General features: G+C 34.6%; 1 protein-coding gene across 3 annotated transcripts in view; it reads left to right on the top strand.

Annotated features, from left to right (window-relative positions):
- Positions 1 to 16,307, top strand: part of Wdr37 (WD repeat domain 37) — a 277,960-nt gene that overhangs the window by 110,429 nt on the left and 151,224 nt on the right. For all 3 annotated transcript variants that reach the window (XM_090412382.1, XM_090412380.1, XM_090412381.1), the window contains one exon: positions 7,816 to 8,000. In XM_090412382.1, the coding sequence (XP_090268508.1) occupies positions 7,816 to 8,000 (185 nt within the window). The remainder of the gene's footprint in view (positions 1 to 7,815; positions 8,001 to 16,307) is intronic.

The following is a 16,307-nucleotide window of genomic DNA, read 5'->3' as shown; positions in this document are numbered from 1 at the left end:
TTATTAGTTAGCGCCGTTTTTATTCCATCTGTCTCTAATTGCACTATTTGTTGAGAATGACACAGACTGCAAAAGCCTCTGTACAGTACCTTATTCAGTGATACAATAAAACTAAATCGATACTTATAACTACTTGCGTGATACGGGCAGACCCAAATTTAATGAAGATAAAATTTGATTTTTAAGTCCCATGGTGAAAAATTTGAAAAAAAAAAAAAAATAAATAAAGGGTTACTAGAAATTGTGGACCATGTTAAACAAGCAATACTACAATTTGTAGACCGTGTTATATCGAAACCGCGTTGTATAAGTACCACGTTATACGAGGGTTACCTGTATTTAATGATAATGAAGAAACAATTTAAATAAATTTGCTGGAAGTGGTATGAGTTCATAGTTTTGGAGAAGTATTTAAATATACAAGACCTTTTTGAAAAAACAATGAGTAATATGGAGAGGTTTCCATTTCTCTCAAAATTACTTAAAATTGTAGCTATTATACCAACCCATCATCATTATGTGAATGAGGTTTCAGCCAAATGAATATAATAAAAGGGAAATTGAGGTCATTGGGGAATCTCTCCAATAATTTAATAATGATACATGTGAATGACACTTCTCTTTAGGACTTTATTCCAGATAAATCAGTTGATGAGTGGTATTTTTCAACCAAGAAAAGACAAAACTGGAAGACATATGATGCTCTAATGTAAATGAGCTGTAAGTGTTAATTTAAACCACATATTACAGTAGAATCTCTCTTAACCAGCAACAATGGAACTTTGCCAATTCCAAATACGAGATTATTCCAGATAATTGAATAAATATTTTGAGAACTTACCTGTTCGTGTTTTGTGATGCCATCTGTAGAATTTGCAGCATGCGAAGTTCGTTGGTCGTGTTTTTTGATCTGCTGGCCATAATTAAATAAATAACATCAAAATTCGTGTGTATTTTTTAAAATTTAAAACACATACACATAATTTTCAAATTTAAACAGCATTTAAAAATTACAGTACATATTATCACACGAAACTTGTGACTTTCTTAGTGTGAAGACATAACATAACTTCAGATGTCTGCCTGCTTACAAGATTGTCACCGGAGCTTTAAAAATTTACTGTGTATACAATGAAGTTTCATAACATCATGTGCTGACATAGATGAACATTGCTTGGCAAATCTTATGCAAGTCTGCAATCCTTCGTCAGCTTCCTTCCACATAACTTTCTTGATCTGCATGCCGTCATCTTCGTCTCATCATCTTTCTTCTTTCCCAGTACATATTCAATTATTTCGTCGCCATCAAGAGACAGAGAGTGACGGGAAGGATGTGAAGGGTAAGCAGCACAACAAGAAACAACAACAAAAAAAAAAAAAAAAAAGCACTGAATCATGTAAGATATTGTGTAACAGTAATCTGGTAGTCTAAAAAACTACTATAAAAAGGATAGATATTATATGAAGGTGGTCTGAAAAGTTCTCAACCTCGACCATAGATGGCAACACTATTGGCAAGTTTTTTTTTTTTTTCTAAGTTGGTACATCTGTCATAAGCATCCATGTGAAATTGCAAGTCATTCTATCAAGTAGTTTGTTTTATACAGCTGTCTGAAGCAAAAGAGTTGTCTGTGTCCCTTGAAATGGATAAAATTGAGTATTGTGCGGTTATAAAATTCTTTGTAAAAGAAGGTTTAAAGCCAAAAGAAATTCATTCGAAGTTCATAAACGTTTATGCTCACTCTTCTCCTTCATTTACAACAATTAAGAAATGGGCTACCGAGTTTAAACTTGGCCTTACCAACCTTAAAGATGATTCACGTGAAGGACATCCAAAAAGTGTAGCAACACCAGAAATCATTGATCAAGTGCACGATTTGGTATTGGATGACCAGCGAGTCAAAGTGCGTGAAATTGCTGAGACTATAGGCATTTGAAAAGAACACACAGGATATATTTTGCATGAAGAATTGCAAATGAAAAAGCTTTGCACAAGATGGGTGCCGTGTCCAAGCACTGTTCAGAGATTTTCACTTGCATGAAAATCTCTGAACAGTGCTTGGAGCATTGGAACAAAAATAAAACTGATTTTGTGCCTCAATTTATTACTATGGATGAGACTTGGATTCACCATTACATACCAGAATCCAAACACCGTCAAAACAATGGACAGAATCCGGTTGTTTCACCAGAGAAGACAAAGTCAGTTCCATCAGCAGGATAAGTCATGGCATCAGTGTTTTTAGGGTGCTAAAGGCATTTTGTTTATTAATTATCTTTAAAGGGGTAAACAATAACCGGGGAATATTATTCTGATCTTTTAACCAGACTAGGCAAAAAAAATCATGAAAAAAGACCTGGTTTGCAGAAGGAAAAAAATCATCTTTCATCAGGAAAATGGATCTTCGAATCAAGAGGTGATTGCAGCTGGAGGGATATTTTGCAGATCTTACTGAGAACTGCTACAGGGACGGGATAATGGCACTAGAGCATTGCTGGAATAAATGTATTAGTCTTAAGGGAGATTCTCATCAACTGGGGGTGGGGGGTGACAAGAACCATAATTTTGGTTTAGATGATGTTGCTGTTTAGGCCACCGACATTGAAGTGAATGTAGAAACTTTTTTGATAAGAATTAATATTGGTAAGTTGTTTGCTTGGAATTCTGTTTTTGATTAATTTTGGTTAGATTTTTGACGTTTGTTTTTTTATGGTTTTAACTATTTTTTGTGGGAGAATTTTTGTGATCTGCAGATCACATTTCTTTGGGTTGTGGTCCATCGTGCTTGGTGAGGAAGAGTTTATCTCTTAAAAAGGAAGTGAGGTATGCAGGGGGGGGGACAGTAACTGGAACCCTTGCTATAGTGACCAAACATGGCTGCAGCCATTTCAGGTCCCCTGATAAGCAAGGTGGTGGTATTTCACTGGGTAGTGAAAGACATCTGTCCCCTAAAGATCTAGTCAACATTCTCTCCATCTAGGAGGATATACTGTTTTGTTATAGTAGTGCTCACCAGATTTGCCAGAGTCCCATTTGTGGATGTCCTGTGAGGATGGCATTTGTCATCCTCACGGGACGGTGAGGATGACTTGATTGCAAGAGGCTGTACATTGCACATCGACAGTCCTTTAGTATCCCGATGGCAGGAAGACCTTCCATTTTGATTGAGGCTATAATGACTGCGATGCACAGTGGGTTGCAACATTCACCTTCAAAGAGTCTTAGAAAACTCTGCACAAACAAGTATGTCATATGGCAGTATTGAAGAGTCACCAAACAATTCAAGCTTCATTCATACCATGTTCACTCAGTTCAGGAATTCAAGTCACGGATAAGGAAAAACGTGTTGTGTACTCTAACTAGTTTCGATCATTTGTTGAAAATGGAATTCATGAGCTGGACAATGTTTTCTTCAGTGACAAAGTGTGGTTCCTCAGATGGATACATCACTAACCAAAATAACAGAATTTGGTCATCGAAAAATTCTCATGTTTTCCATGATATGCCCTTGTGTTTTCTGAAAATCAGTGTGTGATGTGTAGTATCCTGCATTTACATTGTAGGACCCATTTTCTTGAGAAAAAATTGAACAGTGCACTGTACCAAGACATCGTCACTCAATTTGTAGCTTTCCTTGAGATTCAAAAAATTTATTGCTGTTTTCAGCAGGACAGCATCACTTGCCATACATCAAATGAAACAATGCAATTTTTGTAAGAGTTTCTTTGTTGTTGTTTTTTTTTTGACTGACTGATTTCTAAAGGACTTCGGATCCCAAGGTCACCAGATTTGTCACTTTCAGATTTCTTCTTATAGGGTTATCTGAAAGTTGGAGGCAACTTTCCGAAGCAAAAATTACTGACTACCCTGACTCCTTTAGTGATGATCGTCTTCAGTTCATCAATTGTGTGAGGATTATTTTTATACATCTATCTTTCAGATGTTTAAAAATAATCCTCACACAATTCATGAACTGAAGACGATCATCACTAAAGGAGTCAGGGTAGTCAGTAATTTTTGCTTCGGAAAGTTGCCTCCAATTTGGTAAAAAGATCACATGCCTGCTTTCAAGAATGAGATGGCCATTTTGAATGTTTGCTTTAGTAATGTTTTTTTACTTTTGCCTTTGTAAAGATAGTTATAAGACTTTGTTTGTATAAATTTACTTTTTGTAAAGTTTGTCATTTTTATCGAAAAATTCAAGTTTATTTTATGATGTGCATGACTTTTGGATCACCCTGTATATGCAACAATAAAGGGACTTCTCTCAGTGCTGAAGCCAGTGGGGAGGTGAAAATTTCTGCTTGAAAAGGCAGGATCATTTAAATATCCTATGATGTATACTTGTAACATCATGATATTTGTGTTGTGAAACCTATCATGCACTATAAATTAAAGATGCCAAGAAATTATATTCTTGGTTTAATCCTTTATCCAAGTATAAACAAACAAAGTTTGCACGTAAACTTCACAACTGGACAACTCTTATATAGAGGCTAATGACTTCACATCACTTACCTTAGTATCCCATATTGCACAGTACATTTCATGGACGTAATGCATAGCATTATTGGATGGGTCACTACTCAGACTGGTTTCGACCTTTATTGAGGTATGTTTAGGTGCAGGAATACCTCTCCAAAAACTCATGCAAACCCTCAGATTACCCAACAGTAAGTGACCCGAAGGATCATTTAACTCAGCAGTAGTTCCACTCAGTGACTGGCTCACTCTGCCACTGAAAAGAAAGTGATGGCTTTGCTCAATGGCAAGCTCACCCCACCACTGAGCAGAATTGCTTATATCTCAGGGGAAGCAACTGATTAGAGATGAGATTTTTATTATTTAATCTCTGTTAAGAGAAGATCCTGTTCGACTGCGCCATTTTGTTTAGAGAAGTGATTATTTTTTGATTATACCGGCTGTGCCAATTGTTTTGATAATTATCTATCTTGTTGGCTATGCCATTTTGTTATAATGAGATTTTCTCTATTACTATTTGTTATGGTTTTTTTTTTTTTTTTTTTCCCACTATATAATTTAAGGAAATTACAACGTACTAGGATATACGTTAAAATAAAATTTTAATATATTTCTATATTTCGGCAACATCACGTTGCCATTTTCAAGAACTTAAGTACAAGACATGTGCATGCAGGCACAACAAACAGTAAGTGAGGAAGAAGTAGGAAGCTCATTATTTCTCCTAAAGTCCTGATGGTGCCCTCTAGCGGGCAATGTTGGTATTCTTGGGCGATTGGGCTGAAGGTCTTCTGATGTAGGTTTCCCAAATTTGAGGAAGTTTCATGCAGTGTTGTGCCTGCGTGCACGTGTCTTGTACTTAAGTTCTTGAAAATGGCAACATGACATTGCCGAAATATAGAAATATATTAAAATTTAATTTTAATGTATATCCTAGTATGTTGTAATTTCCTTAAATTATATAGTGAAAATGCATAACCAACGTCTAAGCCTTTCCACGAGAATCACCATTTGTTATGATAGGATAATATTATTAATTTTTATTCAATCTATCCTCAGTTTTATGAGATTGTCTCTATAACAATTATTTCTATTTCCAAGTGTATTTATATGTGCACAAGGGTTTACTCCCATTGGTGCAATAAATTTTTTACTGTTTCTTTCAGAATCCAAAAAATTCACCAACTCAAGACTAAAATACAAAAATTAGACATTTAATAAAACAAAAACAATATATATACACTTCAAACAAATTACGTCACTAACTACAAAATTAATTGGATCTAAGGCCTTTTAAAATAAACTTACACTTAAGAGAACACCATTTTCTAACTCATTCTATTACTGATTTGTTTAACATATGCATCATCACATCCACTAGACCAAACACTTTGTTTACACAATAACAAAATGTTCATAGCCAGTTTCTCTGTTAAGGCCCTTTTCTGAAGATATAAGACTCTCTTCTTCTTTTTCATAGGATCCTTTCTCATTACTCTCATATAGCACACATTAATTCTTCCTGACTCAATTCTGTTTCCTTTTCCAGTAGAAATAACAGTTAGATCCAACATCCTTAAGACAGATGAAATTTTCCAATCAGCGTTTCCTCGAACATTTCTTTAGAACGTCAATTGCAATATCTTCTTTTATTTAGCAATACTTATTGACAGTCTTAACTCCTCCATTTTTAAAAAATCAGTTTTACTATTCCCTTTTCTGAATCTACTATTAATCTTCCAATCAGCGTTTCCTTGAACATTCCTTTAGAACGTCAATTGCACTATCTTCTTTTATTTACCAATACTTATTGACAGTCTCCCACTTTAAAAACTTGCAGTTCTACGATTCCTTTTTCGGAATATATTATTAATTTTCCTCCGACTGTCACATAAAAAAAAAACTTAATTTTTTCAGAACCCAAATATCTGCCAGAAGTCGTTCTCTTTTCTTCCTGAATGCTTTCTTGTTGTTTCTGTTACCTCGATACTGAACGCTCTCTTTGTCAGCTGTCAATCACCCATCAAATTCCTCGGTGAGCAAGTGCTCTCCTTGAAAGTGGCAAGCAAGAAGTTATGTATAATGGCTGACGTATCATCTCCATTTGCGTTATGAGAATGTCTTTACTAAACACAGGACTTAATCATTTTAAATCACAATAAAATTTTTGAAAGTAATGCAACTTTTTTAAATGTTTTACATTTCACTTTGACAAAATAACATCAATAATTAGCACATTGCAAGTGCCGACAATGCATGTTATGAAACCAAAACGAGTAAACGTACTAACATAAACAATTCGTAAAAATATTCAGAATTTTAAATTATGATTATTTTTACACAACTACTTCAGCACAAAAGCACATCGGTGAGAGCCAGACCCACTGATGTGTGTGATGTTTCCTTCAACCTTCCTAGCACGTGAAGACCTAGGGAGGTTGAAGTAATGCAGAAGTCATATTTCCATATACAAGTAGCCAAAAGGTGTCGCACCTTATTATTAAAATACCCTGGTTTATAGGAAAATGTTGTAAGTTTTTCCACTTGATTATACTATAAATTAAAGATGCCAAGAAATATCATTTCAAGAATATAGCTTTTTGGCATCTTTAATTTTAATCATTTTAATAACCAAATGGAAAAACTTTCAATATCATGAACTAATCTGTCCTTTACACAGGCACCTGTGTAGCTCAGTGGATGTGGCATTTGCATACCACGGCGCTTGGCCGCACAAAGGAAGACTTGATTTCGAGTCTAGTCGGTGAATAGAGGAAATTTTTCTAAGCCTTTTTTCAACCATTTCCCGAGTTAGTCGATCTCTGGCATGGGCAAGCGGGTTTTTTCTCCTGGAAATTCAAGAAAATCGACCGTAGAACCCACACTATTTCAGACATTAAATATATTGTGTTAGAGACCACAAGATGGCAGCACTTGTTGAGCCATTCTCTTCACTGCGTGCCGCTTAATTAGTGATAGCCTTGGGCCAGCTATTTCTCATTGGGTACCAGTGGAGATTGAACTGCCCACTCATTCTCCAAAAGTTAGATAGGGCTAAACGGCCTTGCCTACTCCCTATACGGGAATAAAATGGCTTCAGCAGATTTTTTTTTTTAAATCCATCCATTATACTTATTTAAATAACATACAAAATTATAATGTTTAAGTTATATATGTTAAAAGTACTTCCATTTTCATTAAGTGCTTAATAATTTATGAATATTTACTTAATGATATTCTTAATAAAATTCTGAAATATACTTTTGTTTTTTTAAACAAAACATTACAAATGGTAAGTTATCCAAGAAAATAAATTTAAAATTCTTTTCCAGATCATACAGCTCGAATATGGGATATACAGACTGGAACTTGTCTTCTACAGTATGTAGGTCACAAAGGTTCAGTGAATTCAGTTCGATTCCATCCATCCCAAGATTTGGTGGTTACATCATCTGGTGATCAGAGTGCACATGTTTGGAGACCAACATACTCTCCATCAGCTGTTGGGGAACTGAATGCAAGTACAAATACTTCCTATTTGTTCATTCATGATTATGTATTAATTACAAAATTATTAGGTCACTTAACTGCTCAGTTTGCTTTGAATTTCATGATTATGTTAATCATGTTATTTAACAGTTACTTCATATTAAAAAAAAAATAGATCGTAATACATATTGCCAACAATCTTGAAAATCAAAATGCATTTGATTAACAATATAGGAAAGGATCTGTGAGGACCTATTTAGTTGCCGATTTTGCCGATGATACAAGATTGGGTAGAGTAATAGTTAATACAGATGATGTTAAAATTTTGCAGGATGATTGAATAAACTAGCAGTTTAGGCAAAGGAAAATGGATGTCAGTTTAATGTTGCAAAATGTGAGGTAATCCATTTTGGGGTGAAAAGATTACCAACTGTGTACCACATTGATGGACTTTTCTGGTGTACTCCAGAAAATTTATGAAGCCAGGGTGTTTTTTTTTTGGGGGGGGGGGATATTAATAGCTAGTGAGTTAAAGTTTAGAGGGCATATTGCAAAAGTGGCTAAAGCAGCTCATCAGATTACTTGATTACTAAAGAATACCCTGATGAGTAGAGACAAGCAGGTTATTATACCTCTTTATAGAGCCTTGGTAAGACCCCCCCCCCCCCAATTTTGATTACTGTATGCAGATCTAGTCACATGTGGATTTCTTGGGGATGAGGTGGAGAGGAGAGTGACCAAGATAGTATCAGATCTATGGAATGAATCTTATGAGGACAGGTTCAAGATTTGTGGGTTACAGGATTTGGTTGACAGGCAGCAAAGGAATGATATAATTGAGACATAAAAATTAACTGAAGGGTTTTTTACAAGATTAATACAAAGGAAATTTTTCAATAGTGGTGTGGTGGTGGGAGAACTAGGGGCCCTTCTTGAGTATCAAGAATGGCCTCTAGTTCACCAGTCTCATTTTGCAACCTATTCTACTCATTCACCAGTCTCCAAGAAAAATTCTCCATGAATTTTTCTTGGAGACTGGTGAATGAGTAGAATAGGTTGCAAAAGCTTGTTGTGGATGCCATGACTGTGAATGAGTTCAAAGCAAAGTATAATAGATACTGCACGAATGTTGGATAGTGCTTGTCATGATGTTTACGGCCTCTCTCAGTGAGTCTAAGGACTCCATGGAGTAGCCCATAATAATACTTTTTGCCAACTCCATATCTCAAGTGCTTCCATTCTTCTAATGTCTTCTTTTGACAAGGTACATCTCTAATTTGCATAAAGAATAATACTCCAAACATGTGTATTTCTGAATCTTTTTCATAGTTCTAAATTTATTTTGGAGGGAGATAAATATCTTTCATCTTTGTTAAAACTTCCTTTGTCATAGAAATTCTGCATCTTATGTCTCTTTCACTCCTACCATCCTCGGTTATCACACATCCTAAATTGAAATTTGTAGTAAATACTTTATTGGAACATGCGTACTACACATATAACAAAAAATATCATCTCTGATGATGTCCACCTAACAGTGGATGAAATATATTTGAGTTATTTAATAAAATTCTATATATATATATATATATATATATATATATATATATTTTTTTTTACATGTGTAAGCTGTGAAGTTTTTTTAATTGAAACTTGTAATATTGTACTGTTTAGTGAGATCTTAGTTGAGACTGCTGAGTTTCTAATCATGATCAGAACTTTGATTTTATTAGTAATTATTTTTAGTGATATAGTTTTTAAAAATTCTCTTTATAACCTCCAAAACATTTTGTAATTTTTTTTCTGTATTGGCAGTTAGTGCAATGTCATCTGCAAATCCAATCCAGGATGTTGTGTGATCATTGTTGAGTACATTAGACATTATTTCACTTTTCTTATATAGCTTCTTCAGTATATAAGTTAGAAAGAAGTGATACCAGAGCTTAACCATGTCCAACTCCTCTCTTTATTTTAGCAGTTTCAGAGTTCTCATCTTTTTCAATTCTAGCTATTTTATGATTATAGGTCATATATACCCTCCCCCCTCCCCCATCTCTTCATCCTGTTAGCTGTTTCTACTTATGAATAATTTTATCCAATTTACTTTGTCAAATGCCTTCTACAAATTCACAAAAGAAATATTATTATTATAAGAGAGATCTCTAGGGGGTCAGGAGCTCATCGAGGGAGGCCATACTGTTCTCACCAGCTATCATACCTGTTTTTTGGCTTCATTCGTGCTACTTGCACACTCACCATCCAACAGCAGTCCATTCCAATCATGCACCACCCTATGAAAGAAAAATCTAGCCCTCACCTCCCTTCTTAGCAGCATTCATTCTCAGCTTCAAGGATGTCCTCTTGTCCTTTCCCCACCCTCCATAGAATGAAAAATTCCGTCAACTGAAATCCTGTATGATCCTTTCAGAAGTTTGTAAGTGTCAGTCATATCACCCTCTTTCTCCTGTTTGCTAGTGTCTGTAGTCTACAAATTCTCAAATTGTCTTCATAATTAGTATTCCACAATCATGATATCATTTTGAATATCACAATTGTGATATTAAAAATGATATCTCTCCTTTGCACTCTCTCTCTCTCCAATGAATCAGAATCACAATGGAAACCAGAAGACCAGACCTGTGCACAACAGTAGTCCAAGCAAGGCCTTGTAAAGAGGAAAAATGGCATCCTTATCTTTTCATATGAAAGTTTGTTTCAGCATTGAAATTATCTTTTGAGTTGTATTTGCAGCCTCTACATGACTCCTGAACTTCAACTTCCTATCTAGTAACACTCCAAGATCCTTAGTCTGATCAGTTTATTCTAACATAATTCCACCAGTATAATACAACATTGGATATCTGATTACTCCAAATTGCATGACTTTGCATTTACTAACACTGAACTGAACATCCATTTTCCCACATCCATAATAATATCCCTTTATATGTTGTCTTTTCTTTCCTCCATTCTCTTTTATATGATTTGTTATTGAGGGAAGGATTTGCTTTCTTTGTCCCAGATTTTTTCCTAAATCCAATCTGGTCTTACTTTTTCTGTTTTACTTGTTATTCTATTTTATATTACTTTGAGAAGAATTTTTGAAGCATGTGACAAGAAATTAATTGTACAATAATGTTTGCAATTTGCAGCATTAGCTTTCTTTGGTATAGAATTGCACTCTGTCTAATATAACATATAATTCTTTCCTTTGTGTTCCATTATTGTTTGAATTTGTACTTTATGTTTGGCATGTTAATGTATGGTTCCTGCCTATTCTTTTTTTCATCATAAGATTTCTAGTCCTTTCCTTTAATATTTCCTGTCATTTCTTTTTTGTTCTTTTTTGCACAATTTCCTTTGTTTACTGACCTAAGCTACAATTTTTTTTCTCCAGTTTCATTGCTTTCTAGTAGATGCACATGCTGTTTTTGTTATTTATTAGTCTATTTATTTATTTTTTTGAAGTTGCAGTTTGTATTGTATATTTATGGTAGTCAAAACTTTGAATTATCCTCCCCACCCTTAATTTTTTTTCTCTCATTCTGTTATTCTTATCAAAACTTTGTTATTTTTATCCATGTCTTGCAAGTTGATTCACAATATAAATTTGACTTAGCTTCTGTCAATACATTTTATGGTTTTAATACAAAATGTTGATTTATTCAGTACTTTTTCACAGCATTAGTCAAAACATCTGTATTTTTCATCTGGTGGTTTTCAGCATGCATCCATTTGTGACCCTCACCTTTAAAATTGCTATGATATTATATATTGCTGTTATTCTTGATAGATAAAGTTAAAAAATAATTGAATAAGAAAAAGCATCTATGGTCAGCAAATAAATATTTTTGAAAAGACATGGATTATAACACTGGTTCTATGTGACTTAGGCCTATAGAACCCATTTGTTCTATAAGCCAAAGTTTATAACATACTGTATAGAGTTGGTATATTTTCTTTTAGTGCATAGCATTATCTCTCTCTCTTTCTGTCTCTCTATATATATATTCAACCTTGTTCAGTATACATTTCAATAGCTGGAAACAGCCAACTACATTTTTACCTGTATACGAAAAAATTTTCTTGACTACAGTCAATTGTGGACATAAGTTGATTGCCAGCATACTAATAAATTATATTACACAAAAAAAAAAATATTTTATAAATTTCAGAAAAATTAAATTGAATATGTTTTTGGAAAAAATTACAAATTCCCTAAGGATGTAGTTAAAGAATTAATGTGTAGTGTTTACAGAAAACTATGTGGAGAGACAAAATATGTTCTCTCCTCCCCCCCCCCCCCCCCAAAAAAAAACTGATGCAGCTCTCAAATCATATCATGCTTAGTACCAAGTGACTTCGGAGTTCTTGAGGGCAAACTAGTTCACTCCTCCTTCAGAACAAAGATAATCATCATCATCAAATTCCTAACATGTACCCTCAAGGGTTGTACAGGATATGATAGTACTACATGAAAAATTTACATCATTACTAACTTCCTGCCTACAATTTTCCTCCAAATCAGTCTGTTACTTGTCAAGACTCCAACATTATCAGATCTTATATTTCTATCGTCTAAGGCACGTTGTACCGTATCAATCCAACTATATCTTGGTCTTCTTCTTCTGGGTCGTTTTCCTGCCAACCTGGCAGAGAACACTTATTTTGCTCATCTTTCCTCGCCCATTCTGTTTAAGTGACCATACCACCTGAGATTAGCTCTGCTAACGCATTCCTGGTTAACGATGTCAAGTTCTTTCCTAATATCCTCTTTTTTAATATGATATTGCCATTGATGCCATCTGTTCATGCCTCTAATCTTTCTCGGAATTCTCATATCTACGGTCTCTAGTCTTTGGTGAAGTGTTTTACTTCTGCCCCAGTTCTCAGATCCATAATTTAAAATTGGTTTGAACACTTGTATACAGTTAATTTAGTGTTCCGACTAATTTCTCTCTTATTCCATATAAATTTATTCAGTTGACTTCCTACCATACCAGCTTTGTTGATTCTGTTGCTTATTTCCATATTTAATTTACTATCTTCACTAAAAATCGTGCCTAAGTAGCTGAAATGTTTTACTTGTTCCATGGGTTCACCATTCACAACACAGTTGACATTTTCAGCTATTCTACCTATTTTCATTGTCTTTGTCTTTTTATTGCTGACCTTCATGCCATATCTATTACAAAAGTTATTCAATTTAGCTTAAATTGCAAACTTCTAGCGGATTTATTTAGAAGTATGACATCGTCCGCATAATGCAAAGAGTTGACATTAGCATCTTCAATTCTGATATTATGCTTAATACCACTTTCCTTCATAATGCGATCCATATAGATAATGAATAACAGAGGGATAATGTACATCCTTGTCTCACACCAGCTTTTTAACATTAACTATCTTCCTGTACTTCCTTCAATTCTAACTGCTGACTTACAACTCAAATAAAGACTAAGTATAGCTTGATATAATGCTCTATCGACACCATATAACTGTAGCGTATTGAATAGCTTCTTTCTTGGCACCTTGTCATATGCCTTTTCCAAATCGACAAAACTTAAATACAGATCTTTGTTATATTCCCATGCTTTCTCAACTATTTGTCGTAAAGTGAAGATCTGATCCTGACAGCCTCTATTTGGCCTGAATCCAGCTTGTTCTTCACCAAGCTTTTCTTCCACAATTCTTCTCAACCGTTTCTCAAGTATACTTGCATAGATCTTGCCAGGAACACTCAGTAGAGAAATACCTCTGTAATTCTCACATTCAGTTTTATTTCCCTTTTTATATATGGATACTATGAGAGCTCTACTCCGATCATCCTGAATTCGTTCCTCTGTCCAGGCTTTCTATATTATGCAGTGCAGCCACTGTAAGACTCTTATACCACCATACTTCAGTATTTCTGGTCGAATATCATCTACTCGTGCTGCATTTCCATATTTTAAGCCTTTCATGGCTTTTTCTACTTCAAGTATGGATATGTATTCTTGACTGCATGCCTGGTCAGTGTTTTTTACCACTGTGCTGTCATCACTGCTTGTTTCATTTGGCAGTTTTCCAAAGTAATTACTCCATACTTCAAGGATATCTTTTTCTCTTGTTTTCATGTCACCTTTATCATCTCTAACTCCTTTTACAGAACTCTTTCCTTTATTCTTAAGCTTCAACAACCTCCAAAATATTTTGCCACCTTCTTGATATTTATTTTCTATATTCTTGCCAAAGTCCTCCCATGACTTTTGTTTAGCTAGTTTTACACAATGTTTAACTTTCTTACATTTGTCTCTGTATTCTCTAAGAGCACAAGCTGACTTATTTGCGTGGAACTTTTGATATGCTTTCTTCTTTTTCTTCACTGCCTCTTTAATTTCCTGTGTCCACCATGGATTTCTGATTTTTCTATTGTTACACACAACCTCACCACATGCCTACTCTTGTTGAATCAATCAGGGTTTTCTTCAAGGCTTGCCACTGAATCTCCAAGGTTTGGTTCCTGTTCTCAAACTTTCATTTTTTCTTCAATAATCTTTGTGTATTTTAGTCTACAGTTCACATCTGAGAGCTGCTCAACTTTTATTCGCTTTAAAACTTTCTTACATGTTATTCTTTTCAATATGAAATTCAATTTTATCCTGCTCAGGACTAAATAGTGATCACTTCCAATTTCAAATCCTCTGTACACTCTGGTGTCCTGCACCAGGGAGAAAACATCAGTATCAACCATAATATAGTCCAGGGGTTGGCAAACGTTTGAAACTGAAGAGCCAAATCTGTCCCTCACAACAATTTAAAAATTACTCGAGAGCCATAAATATATTTTTACAAATAAGGAAAATTTAAAGTAATATTATTAATATTATTGTAAATTTATAGTAATATATAACAAGTTATAATGTTAATTATATCTTTATTAAATGAATTAAAAATCACACAAAAAATTGCTCTCATTGGTTTTAATCAGTGTGAGCAATGAGCTTGCATTTCCTTATAAAGTTTCTGTATGTCTGCTTTCTAACTAGTCATGTTTAATTTAAGGCACGATTCCAAGTTGGCATCAGTAATTTGGCTCCTCAATTTACATTTAATGAAAGTCATGTTAGAAAATGATTGCTCAAATAAATATGTAGACCCGAAGATACTGAGAATGCCAAATGCAAATTTTTTCAACTCATGATGTGAGTCCGGAAGACTATTCCAAGTATTGAAAATCATTGCGTCTGCCTTCTGTAGTTCTTTTATAGCAGTCTGCTTGCACTGTGATATCAGACTGCATTTTTCTTTTTCCAGTTCTTCTATTTCAGTACCAAGACGTACAAATTTGAAACTCCATAAGTCTTTGCTTGTCAAGTCCAGCAATTGTATTTCAAAATTAGCCGTGTGAATATCAAACGTAGAAAAATTTAATTCCTTCACATTGGCATTAAGAGGATTTGTAATAAAAGCTAGAGTCGCTTTATTATTTCTGAATCCTGAAACCTTTGAAGAAAAGATTCTCTCTGGTTAAAACTGCTGTCTTGAAATAATCTTTGTTAATGAAGGCCTTGTTTTCTTGGCGATATTGAGACAAGTTTTGGAAATGAACGAAAGTTCCCCTCTCTAATGCTCGCCATAAAGTACAATTTTTGCAACCACCGATCTTCTGTTAATTCTGGATATTGAACATCCTTGTTGTCGAGGAATAGTTTGATTTCATTTATGCAAGATGCAGAATGCTTTAACATGTCACCTCTGGAAAGCCATCGAACCCTGTTGTACTGGAGAAGATCTGAATACTTGCTCTCCATTTCACTTAGCAACTCTTTAAATTGTCGATGGTCAAGTCCCCTTGCTATAATGGTGTTGGTGATCATAATTATAAATTCCATAATTTTACGAATTTCTTCTGTAAATGCTTGTGCACAAAGTGTTTCCTGGTGGAGTATACAATGGAAAGTAATCACTTCATGATTACTTTTTCCTTTTAAAATTGAAACAAAACCATTTTTCACTCCTGTCATACATTTTGCACCATCGGTTGCAATTGACATAATTTTATTGAGTGGGATATGATTTTTTTCCATGCATTCAAGGAGCATTTCCTATGTCCTCTCCACGCATTTAGCCCTTGAGTGGCAATAGTCCCAGAAGTTCTTCTCTCGGATCCTCAGATGACATATACCGCACAAAAAGGGAAACTTGAGCTGTGTCGATGTCGCAAGACATCTACCGCAATTGATAAAGTTGAAGCTAATTTAACGTCTTCGACATGTTGGTTGGTCACATTTGAGGACATTGTAACTGTCCTATCTGTTACTGTTTTGGCAGATAACCGTATGTTTCTAATTTT

Source organism: Typopeltis vanoorti, chromosome 22 (assembly GCF_054136105.1).
Source record: "Typopeltis vanoorti isolate ZY-2024b chromosome 22, IOZ_Tvanoo_1.0, whole genome shotgun sequence".
Taxonomy (NCBI): domain Eukaryota; kingdom Metazoa; phylum Arthropoda; class Arachnida; order Uropygi; family Thelyphonidae; genus Typopeltis; species Typopeltis vanoorti.
This window is presented reverse-complemented; position numbering and strand designations above follow the sequence as displayed.